This window comes from Nilaparvata lugens, chromosome 6 (assembly GCF_014356525.2).
Source record: "Nilaparvata lugens isolate BPH chromosome 6, ASM1435652v1, whole genome shotgun sequence".
NCBI lineage: Eukaryota > Metazoa > Arthropoda > Insecta > Hemiptera > Delphacidae > Nilaparvata > Nilaparvata lugens.
In genome coordinates, this window is record NC_052509.1 from 63,406,151 (window position 1) to 63,428,340 (window position 22,190).

The window sequence follows — 22,190 nt, forward strand, 5'->3', positions numbered from 1 at the left end:
AATAACTCTGAAATTGCAACCTTTTCGTTTGTGCGTGAATGCTGTCGTCGACCACGACAGGAAGAAAATCTCAGATTGGGTAGATTCAAATTTGTTTACATAACCTATAATATTATGTGCAATTATGTTTTAATGGGGCAGGTTGAGCTTATACTTTTTTATACTTTTGAATGGCAATATGTTGATATTATTAGGAATGTTCAATTCTCTAATAATAAAGACAAATGATAAAAAGTTGTTTGATCAGCTGTTTTAGCACACTTGAAATTTGGACAATATGAATGTCAACAATGCTTGCCGTCGTCGACTGCGGAAATTCACGCATAAAGGAAAACGTACCTTTATACAATAATGCTCTTTTCTCAGTTGACACCGTACTTTTTGTTCTCCCCTCACATACATTTTCACTCCTATTTCCACTCATCACTGATAAAAATAAGGTTTCAACTCGCAAGCAAACGCAGTTTTCTTCCCATGTCGCACTGAAACAGCCATTTGATCTTTGCAATTTGCTTTGAGAATATTCCAGATTCGAATTTCAGTTCCATTTTGCGTTCTCGTATTCAGTTTCACGGTCAGTTGTCAAAGCTCTCACAAGGCTGTTATTGAAGTCTTATTACATAGAATAACTACTTTTGAAACTGCATTTTTCTTTAATAGGATGATTTATGTACATATGCATAGAATGAGATCTACTGCATATGAACACTTATATAAGTGTTCACACTACCACGGAAGCCTGTGGTACTTTTCTGTAAATTACGTGATTCTGAATGATTGAATAAATTACTTAATGGAATACAGCCTAATGAGAGATGTACTGAATCATGTATTATATGAATAGAATGTGATCTACTGCACAGAAATCTCGAGGAGGAACAAAACGTCTATTACTCTGAAATACTTTGAAATACTCAATCTGTTCCGGTCATTATTATTCTATTAGATTCTTGAAATTCGGCTCTCTGATAATCAGTGAGTATGGAATGTAATGTCAGCAGAGAGTATAGTATAACATGATATAGCATACCATAAATCATCTTCATCATCCATCATGGACTAAAGGCTTTTCCGGTTTCCACCGCTTCCTCGGTCTTCCGATGTATCTTTTTCCAAGCTTACAAGCTTTCAGTTGAAGACATACGACATAGGTTATTAATTTGTCCACTTATCTTTATTGCGTTATAATTTCTGCTAGTAGTTGCACATTTCACTCACCTAATATTGATGCAGTATTTTGTAAATGGAGTTTACTGGAAATTCAAAAACGAATTATACATGATTCAGTACATCTCTCATTAGGCTGTATTCCATTAATTAATTTATTTAATCATTCAGAATCACGTAATTTACAGAAAAGTACCACAGGCTTCCGCCCAAAATGGTTCCAATTCTAATTTATACAACAGTCCAAATGTAGCATTAATAGTTAAGCATTTAGCTAGTTGACCGAGCGTAGTGATGTGTATGTTATAACTCGATTTGCTTTTGTCTGTCTGTATGTAACGCGATTACGGCCAAACGCGTTGATAGAGTTCCATGAGATTTGACATGAATATTCCTTTTTCAACTGGGCGTCGATGTATACACAAGGTTTTTTGAAATTTTGCATTTCAACGATTATATGAAGAGAAAAGGAATTCCTCCATACTCTGATATATCACTATATATATCATCTTTAAAGATAGGATTAATCAGAAAGTACAATATTATTCATAATCAATCAGCTGACAAGTGGATTATACATTGCATGCATTACACAGATGTCTGGCCGTGTCTATTTTGTATAAGGTGGGGTTTCAATATTTTTTTTATGATGCATGCCCATCAGTATCAATATTCTCACATTTGAAACAAATTTAATAAGATTGAAAATTAAATAAAAATGAATAAATGAACTAAATAATGCTGAAGAAATTATAATATTCTAGAACAGGTGACATCAGATACTTGTGTATGAGAAAACTGCGTGAGGTCTACTGTTCACAGAACTACTAAATAAATAAACTACTAGTATGACAGTCGAAAGATCCCGTTTCAACAGATTACGTAAACATTCATCAACTGTTATTCGTTAAACATTATCACAGTATAGGCTCAATTCTCATATAATGAAAATGAAGGCTCACCAATCATAAAATGTTTAGCCACATTGATGGATATGATATCCATCAAAAGATTATATCTTTATGGGATAAAATACAACTTCCAAGAAAAATCTACTATCAATCCACTTGATCTCTTCAAACATTATCTAGATCCAGATGAAGATACAAAAAATCTGGTGTGGCGCACTCACACAACTTTTCTTCCCGTTATGAAATTTGATCACTGACGCTAGTGTTCCCGCGCATCTCAAGTCTACTATTCAAATATTTGAGCCAGCTGGTGACAGGGCAATAACGCTGGAGACAAACATGAGGTCTGCTATCTCTTCATAGTGAATGATTTAATAGAATCAACAATAATTTGCAATTGAATAATCACATTTTCTCGAATTTAAAGCTTATTTCCAATTTTAGGTGAAAATGTTACTTAACATTAATTGTAGAGATTTTCATGCTCAATCTACTCCACTTGATTTATTTTGTTTCAATTGTATCTGAAGCCTGATAATTGGGAATCTATCTGCATTGATGGGGCGGAGCTCCTGAATTTTTTTACAGATATGGGACTCGTGGCAGTTGATAGAGCTTATCGATGACTATTTTAGGTATGAATTTGATCAAAATCGTTGGAGCCGTTTCCGAGAAAGTCACGAAAAACCCTGTTTTTGACAACATTTTCGCCATTTTAGTCGCCATCTTGAATTGCATTTGATCCAAATTGTTCGTGTCGGATCCTTATAGTGAAAGGACCTTAAGTTCCAAATTTCAAGTCATTCCGTTAATTGGGAGATGAGATATCGTGTACACAGACGCACATACACTCATACACACACACACACACACACACACACACACACACACACACACACACACACACACACACACACACACACACACACACAACACACACACACACACACACACACACACACACACACACACACACACACACACACACACACACACACACACATACATACAGACCAATACCCAAAAACCACTTTTTTGGACTCAGGGGACCTTGAAACGTATAGAAATTTAGAAATTGGGTTACCTTAATTTTTTTCGGAAAGCAATACTTTCCTTACCTATGGTGATAGGGCAAAGAAAGTAGAAAGGATACTATCCTATCCTCTCTATCCTGGTTAATATGAATCACATCTAATCCAATCTCATTCTTCTAATCTTATATCATGAAAATCTTTTTCTAAGATAGAAATTCCTATTCTTCTCTGTGATAAAGGCTAGTTTCCTCCAACTCCAACCATAACATAATGTCCCAGTAACATTGATGGAAGACGTCTATCCAGAGCATGTGTATAAAGTAAATATTGACCATTATTGCCTGTATACCATGATGTATGTATTGTTTACTGGTGAGAATTCCTTCAAACTGTCAGCGATGATAGAACGGGAATCCTTGATGCTGCTTATGATGCATGCTGACAGTTGACAGTAAATGTCACTACAGTGACGTATCACTTTAAACTGTCAGCATTAGTTAAACAGGAAGTTCCAGTGTTATGAATGAGGTTTGCTGACAGTAGGTGGTGAATGTCACTACAGTGACGTGTCGCTGGTGAGAGGCGAGTGACGTCACAGTTAAGTGACGTGTTTGTGTTTGTCTGTTTGTCTTGAGACAACTTTGTCGCCATGTTTTGTCAGGTTATCGCACTAGGGAGATTGGTAGAGGCTTACTGAAAACAACAAAGATAGCATTATTGAAAAATGACGCCTACGTTTTCGATCTCATTCACTTATGATGGGAAGTTATTGTTGGATAAGGCTTCCTGGCAACAGTATGATGGAATTTTCCACGAATAAATCATTTTTCGTAAAGGGTCATAATATTTCTCATATTCCGTACGGAGATAAAGATGTAGTAAGAAGTAAGCAATCATATTATTCCACTATTGCACTTTACTTAGATTTGATCACTCACCTCTCCAAGCCCTTCAATGACACAGTCAGCATAAAAATCCGTTATTATTTATATATTCCGTATAGGGTCATAATATTTTTCATATTCCGTACGGAGATAAAGATGTAGTAAGAAGTAAGCAATCATATTACTTACTATTGCACTTTACTTAGATTTGATCACTCACCACTCCAAGCCCTTCAATGACGCAGTCAGTATCAAAATCCGTTATTATTCATTCTTCTATACTATCAATGTATAATATCAAACGCAATATCATGGAGTGTAGTATAGAGTAGGTAATCCATGATGTAGTTAAGTGGATGAACTTTTGAAATTCATTCAATAATATTCAAAGAAATTTGAGTCGAATAGAAACTTACAGAGACAGCATCATTACATTCTTCCTTCTCTACTGAGCTCTAACACAAAAACTAAACTTTGGATGATGAAAATTTCCCTTTATGAAGAGATAAATAATTATCATTCATGAGAGATTTTCTCTGAGAGAAGAGTATATACATGAATATCAGAGAAGTATCTGAACTAAGTTTCTCGTTTTCCAATGGATAATGGGTTTCTACAATGATTTAAAGTTTTCTCATTCAATACTGATGATGGGTAACTGTTTTGGTTGAGCTGTGAAATCTGCTTTATCAGTATAATCTCTATGGAAAACGTCACCCAACAGTCAATGGAACAAATATATATATTGGGGTGAATGGAAAATTTTGTAAACTGTCTAATCAGAGATATCTCTAGGAAACGCTACAAGAAACGCAATATGAGAAATGTGAGATTTGATGAGAAATTGAGACCTTAGATTCTATAGGAAACGTCACCAATCAATCAATAGAACAAATGTATATATTGGGGTAAATGTAAAATTTTGTAAACTGTCCAATCAAAGATATCTCTAGGAAGCGCTACAAGAAACGCAATATGGGAAATGTGAGATTTGATGAAAAATTGAGACCTTAGATTCGATAATTTTATGAATTCAGTTAGAGAGGAAATAGATTATGAGTAAGGTCCGTAGATTTATCAATAATTATTTATGAATTCTTCTCCAAAAATATGAGAAAATCAATTTGAATAACACGATTTAGAGAGGTCCATTGTAATTTCACTCAAGTTCCATTTCAACAACCTTCCTCCTATCTCAAGAGAAAGACAGAGTATTCTAACGGGGTTGGCGAGCGAACTCTATGAAAATTGGCCCAAACTTCCCTTATCACCGAAATTCAATAAAACCGAAGTTAACATTGATGGACGGGTCAAATTGATAATGCAACTGTGTAATCAATTGAGGGGGGAGCAAGTACCCCTTAAAGCGTCACGACGTCGATGACGTCAGAACTATGACGTAAGGGTGGGAGGGGTCTTTTGATGATTGGTGGGGGGTTGGTGGCGAGGGGGGAATGTTTCAGGTCGTTGGAGGGGGAAACGAACGCTCCTAACGCAGTCTGTAGACCAGTAGGTGACGCGTTGCTTTCGGGAAAGGTTGGTTGAATGGCCGACCTAAAGCAGGCCCTGAGCCGAAAATGTGAGCCCGCCACAACTGTCTAGATGGCCGGATCTAGTCGCTACAGCTCCTACAACTGCCTCACCTCATGGGATAGCTACGATCGGATACCAAGGTGGGTGATTGAGTGATTGAAACCGCGGCACTCAGCACCTACCCCTAATGGACACACCTCTGCTCAACAACCTCCCCCCCACCACCACCTACCACTCCTCACCTGTTGGATTGTTATGCAATCATCATAGATTATACAACATCAAAAATGAAACATGCTAACAAATTGTAAAGTAAATCAATCTCAAAGAACAAAGACTTTTCATCAAAATCAAATAAAATCTACAACATCAAAAATGATACATGCTAACAAATTGTAAACCAATCTCAAAGAACAAAGACTTATCATGAAATCAAATCAAATCTTATTAATCTATAGCACAATGTTATAAAAACAATTGTAAACAAATTGTAAACCAATCTCAAAGAACAAAGACTTTTCATCAAAATCAAATAAAATCGACAACATCAAAAATGATACATGCTATCAAATTGTAAAGTGAACTAATCTCAAAGAACAAAGACTTATCAGGAAAATCAAATCAAATCTTATTAATCTATAGCACAATGTTATAAAAACACAGATTTTGTTCACTCCACAGTCAAGCTATCATGTTTGGTACAGGAGCATGCACATGAAACCATATTTTGTTTTCCCTTTTTGTGTAGTTGAGAAGTTGATATTGTGGTAATTATTCATATTGAATGAAAAAGATTAAGAAATTGTCAAAAAACCACTGATTTAAAACTGATAGATCAGTGGTTTTTTGACAATTTCTTAGTCTTTTTCATTATTCAATATTTTGCTTTCGTGGATACACAGGTCACATCATCAAGGTGACTTTTTACAACAATATTATAAAAGTGGAAATCACACAACACAAAGTATTTGCAATCCCTCCACAAAACTATAGGCCTTCACATGTGTGAGAGGGAAAAACCTGGAATATTGTTTTGATTGATGATAGTGTAACAACTGTAATGTTTGTTGATGCGGTAGTAGCACTTTCTTGTTTAATTCAAATTCAAATTCAATTCAAAATTCTTTATTCTTTAAAATGCCCTATACAATAAAATTGATAGTATTATTATTACTATTAAAAATGGTTAAAAATGGTTGATGATTTGATGGTGATTAGTGAGAAGTTCAAGTCATTTCTGTTATGGATACCATCAAAATACCACCTTCAATATGACTCACAAAGTATATTAGTAACGTTGAGAGGAACACTTGATTTATAGTCTTGAGTGATATAGTTTTGATTGATGATCATGTAACAACCTTAATGTTTGTTGATGGGATAGTAGTAGCACCTTCTTGTTTAAAAATGGTTGATGATATTGATGGTGATTGGTGAGAATTTCAATTCGATCCTGTTATGGGTCCAACCATAATACAACCCTCAATATGACCCACAAAGTATATCAGTAATTATTATGAAAGGAGCACTATAGTCTTGAGTGATAATAATATTATAACAACTATGATGGTTGATAATGGCTTACTTGTTTGTTGTTTTAGCATGGTGAATGAGTGGTTGTAACTGTAGTGTGGTTCACTTTAATCTAGCAGCATTATTTCAATGGAAAGTAGAGCTTTGATAGGGGTCTAATATTGACAGTTAGAAAAAATCTCAATAATTGTAACAAGTTTACCGTTCAAGTCTTCCTGCTATGGATTCTTCAAACACACATATATTAAGAGGATTGTCCTCATTGTCCGATTCCATAATCACAATAATATACATAAAAATCTGGTGTGGCGCACTCACACAACTTTCCTTGCCGTTATGATCACCTGACGCTAGTGTTCCCGCGCATCTCAAGTCTACTATTCAGTGATTTGAGCCAGCTGGTGACAGGGTAATAACGCTGGAGACACACATGAGGTCTGCTATCTCTTCATAGTGAATGATTTAATAGAATCAACAATATTTTGCAATTGAATAATCACATTTTCTCGAATTTAAAGCTTATTTTCAATTTTAGGTGAAAATGTTACTGAACATTAATTGTAGAGATTTCATGCTCAATCTACTCCACTTGATTTTTCTTGTTTCAATTGTATCTGAACCCTGATAATTGGGATGCTATCTGCATTGATGGGGCTGAGCTCCTGAAATTTTTACAGATATGGGACTTGTGGCAGTTGATATAGCTTATCGATGACTATTTTAGGTATGAATTTGATCGAAATCGGTTGAGCCGTTTCCGAGAAAATCACGAAAAACCCTGTTTTTGACAATATTTTCGTCATTTTAGCCGCCATCTTGAATTGCATTTGATCGAAAATGTTCGTGTCGGATCCTTATAGTGAAAGGACCTTAAGTTCCAAATTTCAATTCATTCCGTTAATTGGGAGATGAGATATCGTGTACACAGACGCACATACACTCATACACACACACACACACACAACACACACACACACACACACACACACACACACACACACACACACACACATACAGACCAATACCCAAAAACCAGTTTTAAAACGTATAGAAATTTAGAAATTGGGGTACCTTAATTTTTTTCGGAAAGCAATACTTTCCTTACCTATGGTAATTGGGCAAGGAAAGTAAAAACTGTATTCATAACTTACAATCCTTATACCATGTGTAGAGAGTGAAGAAATTGGCGAGAGTATTATTCAACCCAGGGTTTGGAGTAAATCTAATCGCTCAGCTCAGTTAAGTCAGGTACTCTTGTCAATACCAATGAATGGACATCACATTATACCTTCCTCTTCTGCCTTACATGACCTCTTCTTACTCTAACTTGAGTGTTTCGGATGGACACGTTAACCCGTCGGTCCCGGCTGCCTAAAAATCAGTCGTTAGGTCATGTCAGAGGCCCTGAAATTGATCAGTTGCGACCTGAAAACTCTGACACCAGACCTGAGCCAGCCAGGTCACTCGATATTATTATTATTATTATACTCTAACTTGAAATGACTTCATGATTTAACTGATCTATAATTGCCATTGAGATCCATTCCTCTTCCACCAACCTCCCTCTAATACGCACACACGACCCTGGGCAATCTGGGATACTTGTGGATGAGAAAACTGCGTGATGTCTACTGTTTACTGAACTACTAATAAACTTTCATATAGTAGTTTATTTCATATAGTAACTTTATAGAAACTTTCATATAGTAAGCCTTTGAGATGTGGACCTATCGCAGAATGCTGAGAATCTCATACACCGATCATGTTACAAATGAAGAGGTTCTGAGGAGAATGGGTAAGAAACTGCAACTCATTGGTGAAATCAAGGAGCGCAAATTAAGGTACCTGGGTCACATAATGAGAGGTCACAAGTATGGAATATTGCACCTCATTATGCAAGGCAAAATAACAGGTAGGAGGTCAGTGGGGCGAAGAAGGATATCTTGGTTGCGCAATTTAAGGGATTGGTTCAAGTGCACCTCAAATGAACTTTTCAAGTCAGCTGTAAGCAGGGTGAAAATTGCCATCATGATAGCCAACCTCCGCCATGGAGACGGCACATGAAGAAGAAGATAGTAGTTTACAAGTGAATGATAACAAACATGAATATCAGAAAATTGGATGTTGAAGTTCCTTACAGTAAAAATAGCAGTCGGATAGCCCGATCACCGTAACAGAATCATGAAAAATATCTCATTAGTTTCGTGATTATAGTCGGGTTGTGCAGATTGGAGACTGAAACATTAATGATGGGAGTGGAGGCTGTTGACTGTATAGAGCTGAAGCTGACATATTATTTGAAACTATCAGCATTTGTTGACCTGGTTATATTTATGAGTGGAGTTGACAGTTTATTTATTTATTTATTCCATTGTCATTACAGATCATAACTATAATAAATATAATATGATTGGGAGAAGACAACAGGCATAGCCCAAAACTGTCTCCTCCCAAATTTTTACAAATACAAGTTTCAAAAAGAATAAGGTTAAGATTTCACTTTCACTTCAAAAAGTCCAATTTCCACTTCGAAACTAAAGACTAAACTAAAAATTTTGAATTTTGATATTTAAAAACTGATTAAAAACAAAAATATTTCACTCAAATCTCTAAAGATTGGAAATTTTTAAGTAATTTTTAATTTTTAAATTATCATTAAATTTTTAATTTCAAAGAAATCTCAAAATATTCAAATTTTCAAATTCAAATTCTCCATTTTCTGTATAAATACAATAATAAGAAATGCATGTGAATCACAGTCGTCATAAATACAGATCACTTTATCATAATCACAAATAATAAAATAATCCTATTATTAAGATGCACTAGATAAGTTCATTTGCAACTTACCTGCGCTCAGGCTTATGCCTTAGCAGGTTTTTTTCCTGTATTGTATTAAGTGTATTATTTTGTATACAATATTGCATAATAGTATGTTATTATTCAATATTGTATTTTTGTCTTGAAAATGGAAAATAAATTTGATTTGATTTGAGATATATAACTATACACAATACGAAATATAAACTCAATTCCAGTAAAATTTATTCTCAATAGAAACATTAGAAGTTCAAATTCTTTAATCATTACGGGAACAATAAAATCCCATATTGACATTCCTCCATCATTGTGAAATAATAATGCACAATAGATTATTCTGCTGAAATGAATGATTGGTGATAAATTTTGGAAACATGCAGCAGAATCTCAACCACAATAAACTATGATAAACTCCAGATAACTCTTCTGTGATGTCATTACATTTATCAACGAATTCCATATTTATGTTTTCATGCAAACCGAAATTCTCTCAACTACACTACACCACCAATAGAAATTGTGATGAATTTGTTGGATTTCTCTCCAAAAATATTATACTCTCACAGAATTGCATCCAATATCTGCAGTTTTTTGGTGTTGGTTATGATGTTATTGATGAGAGATATAATGATTGTGGTCATGTCATGTCATGGAATAGTTTTGGGCCAAACCAGTTGTTCCTTCCCAATCATATTTATATGATTTGTTATTGTATCCACGTATAAATAAATAAATAAATAATAATAATAATGTCAAGCTAATACACCAGCATTATTGAAATGATTCATCACGAGATTCTCGAAACCTATTTGAATAATCATTGTTAACGTTGCTTCTGCATCACGCATTTCGAATATTCTGAGTTCCAATTATAATAGTTGTAAATGGTAGAAAATTTCTCTCCTGATTTTCTAAAATATGATTGAATTATTGACTTAAAATTATAGTCCATGATGATAATTATGTGGAGAGATTGATTTCATACTGACAACGTTGATCGGATGGGAAGGATTGATATTTTCCATGAGGAACGCTGACAGATTTAAATGAATTTGAATCTGAAAATTTATTAGCATGCTTACGTTTAACTTTGGTTAGAAACTTCGAAAGTCGTTTTTCTTATACCTTGTGAACTCCATCTTTATATTCAAATCTCATTATCATTGAAAAAGATTAAGAAATTGTCAAAACCACTGATTTTATTGAAAGTTAGAAAGACCGGTTTCGGTTGTTACATCATTGTCAATATCTAAGACTCATTAGGCCTATCATATTTTATCGGAATTAATATAAAGAGAAATCCTCAGAGAAGAAGACTAGAGAAAAAGCTTGGAAAAAGCTCTCCAGTCAGTACACCTCAAGAGGTTCATGGTTTAATTGACCGAGCGAAGTACGGTTTAAGATTCAAGTCGACGGTTTGGGATTTCTCTTAATGTATAAATGTTCATATGTTTTTATGTTGCGCATTTACGACGAAACGCGGTAACACATTTTCATGTAATTTCTTTTTTAAATTTTCCTTTTTAAATTGTGCGTCAACGTATATACAAGGTTTTTGAAAATTTTGCATTTCAAGGATAATATGAAAGGAAAAAGGAGCCTCCTTCATATGCCAATATTACTGTAAAAATCAGACTATAGAATTATTCATCATAAATCAGCTGTCTAGTGAACTATAATACTACCCGTTCAAAAACATCGAACATCTTGAAAATGTATCTTTCCATTAACGTTAGTAGACAGTTGACTATAATACTACCCGTTCAAGAACATCGAACATCTTGAAAATATTGTATTTTTCCATCAACGTTGTAGACAGTTGCAGCCAGACCTGATAACAGCGCTCACACTCACATTCCGGTATGACACGTCACGGTACGAAATAGGACAGAAAGCTCTATGTTTATTTAGGATTTTTTCCAGACATTTTTAATTGATAAATTATTTATTAATTTTTGATAAAACATAACAACAGGTCGATGTGACTCACTGAGCGCGAGGTCTACTGTTCACAGAACTACTAGTTTAGAATAATGATCAATGAATATGATAATTGGAAATGCATATTCATGGAATTGAATAGCTGAATGAATATGCAATAAAAATGGATGAATGAATGGATCCAATAAAACTTTGATTCTCCACTCTCATTTTCTCCTGAGACTGCATCGCTCTATTGAGATTAATGAGTGATAAGGGACCAATTTCCAGTATTGACAAACCGATGCATCAGGCGATTAATCTCACTCAAGAGTTCTTGATGGAAGAAAACAAGTATTGGCTATGATATCAATAGTTTTGGAAAAAGAAACGAAGTGGATCGTAATTTCTGGAATAAAAGATGTACAGTACATCTATGTATTTTATTGATCTCACACATTCCATCTTGAGAATACTTTGAGTTTGGGTATGGGAAAATAAAACTATAGGCTATATAATGTGATTCACTGTATCCATAGTGGTGAATTCAATGCTATATTCACTTTATTCTTTCAGCATTCCTCGGTGGTCACTAATGACAGGACAAGTATGTTGTACGTGTGTGTACACACATGCTCGTCAAACATGTTTTGTAGGCATCCAACAAAATCTTTTGAGGTTATGTTTTTGTATTTGATTTTTTGGTATTCATTTTTCCTTCGCTGCTCTATTTAAAATTGAATCATTCTTGTATATTATAATTTATATTGTAATTCTCCAGTGGTTAATTTATTGCTATTTGTTGTTTATTGCATGTTAGAAGCTGCTGTCTATCAGCAGTTTTCATTTTGTTTGAAGAATTTCTCCAATGGCACAACGAAACATTATGCATGACGAGAATGTGTGTAAACACATCTTCAACACTCTTGTCCTCTCGTCATTGGCTATCCTTATAGAATAACACATCAGTTTTCCATTCAATTTAATCAATGCCAACAGTTTGTCAATGAATCTGATTAATATGATGATTCATGAGTTATAAAATCACTTCCCAGTGGTACGAAATCCACCTAAAACTGTGGGCTCATTCATTTCTTATCACCATCCGCCTCATTACCCACGCACAAGTCATAACATTCCTTATAACACTATTCCTTATATCATACTTCCTTATAACACCAACCATTCCTTATATCACATTCCTTATAACACCAACATTCTTTATAACACCATTTATATCAAAATTCTTTATAACACCATTCCTTATATCAACATTCCTTATAAAACCAACATTCCTTATAACACCAACATTCCTTTTATCAAAATTCCTTATAACACCAACATTCCTCGTAACATCAACATTCCATATATAACACCAGCTTTCCATATAACACCAACATTCCTTATAACATCAACAATTCTTATTAATAACACCAGCGCTCTCTCTCCAACCAATGCTCACAGTTTGAAATGAACTTTATCACAATCAGTCATCGCAACATAATGAAAATTTAACATGATGACATTGAGAATGTAATGTTTGCATTAAAACAAGGGAAATAGAGAACAGAACAAGTGTGTAACATGGGTGAGTCTATTGAAGCAAGAATAGGAATATAGAAGTAGAAGGAAAATCAGCAGAATAATATTGGAAGATTTTTTAGAAGTTGGGGGAAGCATCAGGCCTGTCAAGACTTTTTCATTTCTCATCAAAAAGATGAGGATTAGACCAATAAAGATGAGGAAATAATGAATAGAACAAGTGGATAACAGAAGTGAGTCAGATAAAGCAAGAATAGAAATGGAGCAGTAGAAGGAAAATCAGCAGGATAATATTGGAAGATTTTTGAAAAATTCAGGGATGCATCAGACCAGCCAAGACTATTTTATTTCTCATCAAAAAGATGAGAATTGGAATAAAAATAGGGAAATGATGGAAAGAACAAGTGTATAACAGAAGTAAGACAAATGAAGCAAGAATAGAAAATGAAGAAGTAGAAGGAAAATCAGCAGAATAATATTGGAAGATTTTTGAAAAATTGAGGGAAGCATCATACCTGTAAAGACTTTTTTATTTATCATCAGAAAGATGAGAATTGGTATGAAACTAGGGAAATAATGAATAGAACAAGTGGATAACAGAAGTGGGTCACATGGAACAAGAAAATGAATAAAGATGTAGAAGGAAAATCAGCAGAATAATTTTTGGAAGATTTTTTAAAAGTTGAGGGAAGCACAAAACCGCCCAAGACTTATCAGGTGATAATTAAAGTTGTCGCGCAGAAAGGCGTTGCAATACGGCCAGAGGATATCATCTAATCCCTCATCCCAAGTCCGCGGCTTAGCACTTTGTCTCGGTTCTAAGTTGGCGAAGTTGATGAAGCCATCAACTCTTGTAAAACTTATCCCAAGATCCAATCCAAGTTGGAAGCTGCGGGGAGCCAAGCAATCCTGAGGGCAGATTGGACCTGATCATGCTTTAATGAGAATGCAATTGGAAGATGCTTTGATCAGGGACTTGTCAAAACTTACATAATCACTTCGTATACACATTGTAGTCCGGAAGCTAACCAGGAGTCCATACCACGATGATACCATGGTTATTGGATAATGATTATCCTTTCCACATACGTACTCGTAATGTGTATCTGAAACATGCACATAGTTACTCATACTTTTTATCTGGAGAATATAATATATAATATATTATACTCACAATAAATTGAAATCACTTCACTTATATGGGCAACTTTATTCAAATTAATAAAAACAATATAAAACCTGTAGTACCCTTTTTATTCAAAAAATAAATAAAATTACTCATTTTCTTAGTTAAATTGTTTCAAAGTTCTGGAATGTTTTAAATAAAAAAGGGAACTACAATTTTTATATTGTTTCTATTGATTCACAATAAATTGTATCCAAATCATATTATATACTTTGTCAATTACTTTGTCATATCATGTACATTATCATATACTTTGTGAATCTTGAGTATACTTGTGTATCACATACTTTGTATATCTGTGTACTTGTGTATCGTACCCATCTTTCGGAGGAGACGATAAACCGTCGGTCCCATCTATCTAAAAGTAGTTGTCTGTTCACAAAGCTACTAGTAAAACTGAATCCACATCTCCTAGAATACACTGAAGAAACCATCACAAGATCTACTTAGATAGTTCATGAACTGATTTTCCCTCTGCTCTATTATTTGTAATATTACTGAGCACAATACTGTAATTACTTTTCAAGTAATTTCATGCAATACTCTTGCAAAGTAGCTACTAATTACTCATACAATATTAGTAGCACGGGTGATTACTTGAGAAGTCATTATAAATGTGATTACTCATGCATTTACCCAATACTCTTGCAAAGTAGCTACTAATCACTCATACAATATTACTACCACAAGTGATTACTTGGGAAGTAATTATACATGTGATTACTTTCCCGAGTAACTAATTAGGCAAGTGATTATAAGAGGGATAAACTAGTGATTACTTGCTAAGTGGGGATATAAGCTACTGGCGAAATGCTTCTCATCTTCATCAGTTTATCCATGAAACTGTGAGAATTCATGAGTATGAAGAGAATAGAAACTTCATCACAAGCGTATCAACCGGCGGTTAGAGCTTTTAGGAGAGTGTAGGTTATCCTACGCTGCTAAGCAAAGTGAGAGAATTTTGTAACTCATGTAGGCTCAACTTATGTGCTGAAATATTAGTCGATAGCTGGGAAGGCGATTCAACAGTCGAACACTCAACAGCATGAAATAAGCCTCAATTCTTGTTTAATCCTGATTCATGATCAGGAGAACTTTATTCTTTACAAAATAGAATACAAACGATGGATACATCGTAGAATGAGACAGTCTTATGAGTAACGTTCCATAATGGAATAAGAACACACATAGATCGTCAAATTCTACAGTTCCATTTGGTACAGGACCATGGCTTCGTGACCACACATGTGACATTTTCAAGCTGACAATATATGTGTTCTTATTTCATAATCTTATAAGTTTATTGTAAGACGTATAGGTTTTCTCTGGCTGCAGTTACACAAACGAACAATATTGAAATTGAAATTTATTCTTCCAAGGAATACATTGAATCACAATATTTACAATATATAACTGAAAATAGTGGAAAAATATTGTTTTAAACAACCCACTGACTTGATACAGTTTGGAGTCGTTCATGTTCCATACGCATTTTCAATCTCCTGATCAGTAGGAATCCTATTATAGGATTATAGCGAGCAATTTCTGTATTTATATATCATACTAGCCGTCAGGCTCGCTTCGCTCGCCAAAATCCGTCTAGCCAGGGGGCTCCGCCCCCTGGACCTCCGGCTGGATCGTCCAAAAATGAGATCAGCGGGCTCGCTTCGCTCGCCTGCATGTAGACCTCAGCGGAACCTCTGTGCCGAATTTGAACGTATTATGTCAATTTGATCACGGAAAACACCTGTTACTATATCGACGTGTCTTTTGCGAACAAAATTCTTCCACCTCAGCTAAACCTGTGTACTGAATTTTTTTTAATATATTTCCATCAATTATTGAAAAAGGTGAGGAAACGCAGAAAAGCTGAGAAAACTCTAATTTTAGGCGTATCTTTGGCATTATTACTTAATGCCAACCTGACAAAATTTTCAATTTAGTTACCAGAACAACTGTTTCGAAGAGGTACTCTCTCCAGATTATAGTTCTATATTAACATATGGTATGGACATTTCAATTATAATTTTAAGATATTGGAATAAGAAGAATATACGAAAAGACGAATTTTAAACCCTTAAAAACCACCCTTAGAGTTGAAATATCGCCAAAAGATCTCTTAGTGCGCCTCTAAAGGGCCAACTGAACATACCTACCAAATTTGAACGTTTTTGGTCTGGTAGATTTGCGAGTGAGTGAGTGAGTGAGTGAATCAGACAGTCAGCCAGTCAGTGAGTGAGTGCCATTTCGCTTTTATATATAGATTATATTAACAATTTCTGTATTTATTATATATCTGGTTATTTATGTTCAACGGATCTCGAAAACGGCTCCAACGATTCTCATGAAATTTGGAACATAGTAGGTTTATGATATAAAAATTCGATTGCACTAGGTCTCATCCTTGGGAAAACTAGCTGAACGACATTTGAAGGATAATTCATCCTTGGCTTTGGCTGGAACAGCTGAAACTTTTGTCGTCTGTGGATAGTAAAACGTGAGGGAGCGATTGAGAAGGTGAAAAATCAAAATATCGCATCCCCGAAATTCATAATATGATGTGTAGCCAGCTGTGAAATATAAACATGATCATTTTAGAGAATATTGTGTTCTGTTTATCAATAAATAAAAATAACGAGCGAAGCTCGGTGCCCCGATATCACAATGTTAAATAGATATAAGAATTATTAAACGAAAATAAAACAAATAATACAGGAGGAATCCTAATTATGATAAAAAACTGGAGGACTAAGTATTGTTGGATAGTGTCTTAGGAAGAAAACTTTATTTTATAACTGAGTTATGCAACATACTGTGATTCGAAGATCTTTCTTGAAAAATACAAACAATATGCAACAGTTAGACAAACAAATAATACAGAAGGAATTCTGATGATGATAGAAACACTGCAGGACTCAGTATTAATGGATAGTGTATTAGGGAGAAAACTGTATTTTCAACAAAGTTATTTAACAGTCTCTGATTCGAAGTTCTAAATTGAAAAACTCAATCCAATCAAAACTACTCTATCCAACTAAATACTTTCCTCAGTGAATCCAATCTAGGTTATGATAAGCTTTAATACATTATCAATCATTGACTCACTTGGTAATAATCTAATCAATATCAACATCCTCTTACTCGAAGTTCTTTCTTGAAAATGAATTCAATCCAAACTAGGCTATCCAACCAAATCCTTCCTCCAGTGAGCCGAATAAAGGTTATGATGAGCTTTATTACATTATCAATCATTGACTCACTTGGTAATAATCTAATCAATATCAACATCCTCTTACTCGAAGTTCTTTCTTGAAAAATCAATTCAATCCAAACTAGGCTATTCAACCAAATCCTATCTCCAGTGAGCCCAATCTAGGTTATGATGAGCTTTAATACATTATCAATCATTGTGTCACTAGGTAATCATCCAATCAATATCACCCGCGATAATTTAGTATTTTGCTTCTTTGTTTACTTCAAAATTGTTAACCTGGATGAATCTGAAGCATCAACCATAATCATCTAATCAATATCACCCGCAACTCAGTATTACGCTTCTCTCTTTGTCACTCCGAAATTGTTAACCTGATCAAATCTAATGCAACTATAATCAATGAAGTTGACTTTGTTTACGCGATATTCAATTTCCTGCCACCGATAATTGACTTCTCTCTAAAGTCATTATCCTGATACCTGCTCGTACTAAGCTTCCATAGTCAGTTCCACTTCAATCTGTCAGCATCGCTTATGATTGACATCAATACTTCCCATTTAACCAATACTGACAGTCTAGAGCACACTAGACTCATGTCATAATCAATATTGATTGAACGTAACTCAGAAGTGACTGAAATAATGTCTGCACGAAAATAGACCAACAGTTGAATAATCGTTCATTTACAGTTGAAGTTGCTATTTTTAGGCGTAAACACACCCACTAATTCTTTTCGAGAAATACGATCTATTTGTAGATCATCCTCCTGAGAATAAATAATTTAGGTTGACTTAGAGTGTACGTCATCTTCATTGACTACTATGTTTACGAGTAGACTGTGACCTCATTGCGTTAATAGGTCTGTAAATGGAATAGGTCATTGATTGAGTTCCTATAATTGATTCATTAACAACAATGAATAATCAATGCTGTCTAAATTGGATCATGGATATTCTATTGAAGTTTCAACAGCTAGCTAGTTTAAGCTTTCCTAACCTTATCTAACCTAAGCTTTCCTAACCTTATCTAACCTAAGCTTTCCTAACCTTAACTTTCCTAAGTTGATTTTTTCCAACCCAAGCTTTCCTAACCTAAAATTTCCTAACCTTAACTTTCCTAAGTTGATTTTTTTCAACCCAAGCTTTCCTAACCTAAACTTTCCTAACCGAAGCTTTCCTAACCTAGACTTTCCCAACCTAAACTTTCCTAACCTAAACTTTCCTAATAGACATTTCACCTCATTTATTATAAGCTATGAAAAAAATGAGAAAATCAGTTTTTATTCATTGAATCTATTTCTAATGTTATTATTGAGGTTACATTTTTTCAATTGTTTTATTTGTTAATATTATTGTATGTAAATATGTTTGAATAGCTTATGCTTGTAAACTACAGCAGTGGAAAGTCAACTTGTTCTTTCTTGTATTGCACCAATTATTGTATTGACTCCTTCTCTAAACACGGACTTGTTCCATATTAGACGAGTAATTCCCAGGGGAATATATTGTGAGATGTACACTTTCTGAAAATAAATTGGATTTATTAATAAATTCATAAGAAAACAAGGAAATTGTGAAATTTCACTATAAAAATTAATTTTAAACTTAAAAACAGTACCATGGTTTCACCTTTACCAACGCATCATCAGCTGTACTGAGGAATGAGGGTACAGAAACATTCAAACGTTGGTAAACGTGAAACCAGCATGGTACTGTTTTAAAGTTTTAAATTATTTTTTAGTGAAATTTGACAATATCTTTGTTTTCTTATTATGGAGAGATTTCACAACTTCACCTTCAATTCTACTAATTTTATTTAATAAATAATTATTGCTCTGATGTTTTCATATGAGTGTGTTATTAAATAATGAATAGAGGTTGAATATGTGATATAAACAGTACATAAGTACGCCATTACAAGTAAATAGCACAACTTATAAGTGTGTGATAGATATTTTTTTCAAGCATTTCTCAATAAATAAATAAAATGGTTGAATATGTGTTGTAAACAGTAGGCTACATGACAGATGACAACAGTGTGATATATACAGAAGAAACAGAAGAATCTATAAATATAAAAGCGAAATGGCACTCACTCACTGACTGACTGACTGACTGACTGACTGACTGACTCACTCACTCGCAAAACTAATAATCTACCGGACCAAAAACGTTCAAATTTGGTAGTATGTTCAGTTGGCCCTTTAGAGGCGCACTAAGAAATCTTTTGGCAATATTTTAACTCTAAGGGTGGTTTTTGAGGGTTTGAAGTTCGTCTTTTAGCATGTATATTCTCCTTCTTCTCCCAATCTCTTAATTATAATAATTGAAATTTTCATATCATAATTATGTTACTATAATCTAGATAGATTGCCTCTTCGAAACAGTGGTTAACTGGCAACTAAATTAATAATTTTGTCAGGTTGGCATTAAGTTGAGTTGACTTTGTTAGGTTGGCACCAAGTTGAAGATTCAAATGCATTTATCGCGGAAAAATTGATTGGGCACTGCTACTTCAATCCTGGGAATATCATATTACTAGCCGTCAGGCTCGCTTCGCTCGCCATATTCGTTTAGCCAGACGTTTAGTCTGGACCCCCGACTCGATTGTCCTAACATATGATAAAAATGCTCAAATGAAAAAATGCAGGCGAGCGAAGCGAGCCTGCTGATTTCATTCTTGGACGATCCAGTCGGGGGTCCAAGGGGCGGAGCCCCCTGGCTAGACGGATATGGCGAGCGGAGTGAGCCTGACGGCTAGTAATATTATATAGCGTACTTCATTCAGGAGTATATTGTACAAACTACAGTCATAGAGAAAAGATACCGTAAGACCTATGCTACCTTTTTCTCTATGGTACAATGAAGGAAGGGAAAATCACAAAAAGAGTCTATGATAAGACAGCACGATTATAGAACTAGCATGTTCTCCATTTCTTATTTGTTTGATCTCAAAAATTGATAAACCCACACTGATTCAGAAAACTGGAAACCCAGTGAAATTCTCACAAAATAACTACAAACATTCACTAGAAAAATGTAAAAGATAATGGGAATTTCTCAACAAAACATGGATTTCTATACTGAGATTCACTTAATACTATCAGTAACTCTTATCAATAACCCCGACAATCCTCATTCAACCAATGATGACAATTGGAAGTAAATCTGACTACAACTCTATTTTTCAACGAGGGTTGGGACTGAGCAGTCAGACTTTTAATGTCATATAATTATTCGGAATCGGTTTATTGCGTGTCACGTTAAACGATGATTACGCAATATGACGTCCAGTTTACGAATCTGGGTCTCGTTTTTACGCAGAGTAAACGCACAGTTCAAGGAACCGGGTCAATGGTTTTAAACCCAAAAAAGTCATCAATCTGAACGATAACGAATAGCATCAAGACCCAAGAATTACATGAATTATGCATATCTTGACAGTATGGATTCTTGAAATGTGAAAAAGGAAGTCTTACAACTCCCAAGGTATTTTGTCATGATGATGAATTTTCTATTATTATTATTGGTTGATTGAAATCTCTCTAAAGCCGTGTCTACACTGAACAAATGTTCGACAAACATGTTTGTGGGAAAAGATTGGACAATTTTTTTATGTTTGACGAACAATGTTTACCCGTGGCCAGTGTGGACGCATCACCAAGCAAAATATTTGTAAAAGGGGAGAACAGGTTTTATGTTTTACAGCTGTCAAAACTGAAAATGTTTGGAAAAAAATTTTTATTTTGTTTGACAAACAATGATTGTCCAAGCTTTTCAAGATGTTTGTCCCTGAGCTCCTCAACAAACATGTTTGCCGAACATGTATGTCGAACATTTGTTCAGTGTGGACACGGCTTTACTCAATTCCTATTAGCTGTTTGTATGAAAACGGAATAGCTACTCTCTCATTGGTTGATTTGTGAATGGTTCGATTCTCTCAATGAGCTCCCATTGGCTGACACTTCGACACCGGAATCGCTACTCTCTCATTGGTTGGCTTGTGATTGGTTGAATTCTCTCTCCAACTAAGCTGCTATTGGCTGTCGCCTATCAATTCATCACTGCTTTCTTGATTTTTGGCTTGGGATTGGATGAGTCACAGATGAGATGCGATTGGTATCTTAAAAGTTTTTCCACAGACGATTGGTTGTGGAATTGAATAAGATGGAACAAATGATCATATTGTGCTGAAGTGAAGTTGGAATCACTTTTGGAAGGGATCGGGTTCATTTGGAATTGTTAGACTAATTATGATGAAGAATTATTATCGGAACTATTCTTGTTCCATTCACAAAGAGTCAGATTAATATAAGAGAAAGATTTGAAGAATCAGATTGTGAAGAAGAAGAAGAAGAAGAAGAAGAAGAAGAAGAAGAAGAAGAAGAAGAAGAAGAAGAAGAAGAAGAAGAAGAAGAAGAAGAAGAAGAAGAAGAAGAAGAAGAAG

General features: G+C 34.6%; 1 protein-coding gene across 19 annotated transcripts in view; it reads left to right on the top strand.

Annotated features, from left to right (window-relative positions):
* LOC111057314 (potassium channel subfamily T member 2-like) overlaps positions 1 to 22,190 on the top strand; it is a 699,972-nt gene that overhangs the window by 396,796 nt on the left and 280,986 nt on the right. The window contains exon 1 of one of the 19 annotated variants that reach the window (XM_039431626.1): positions 5,511 to 5,669. The exons of the other annotated variants lie outside the window; for them this stretch is intronic. Coding sequence (XP_039287560.1) covers positions 5,599 to 5,669 — 71 coding nt within the window. The 5' untranslated portion in view covers positions 5,511 to 5,598. Of the gene's footprint in view, positions 1 to 5,510; positions 5,670 to 22,190 lie in introns of those variants that run through there. 19 annotated transcript variants of the gene reach the window in all.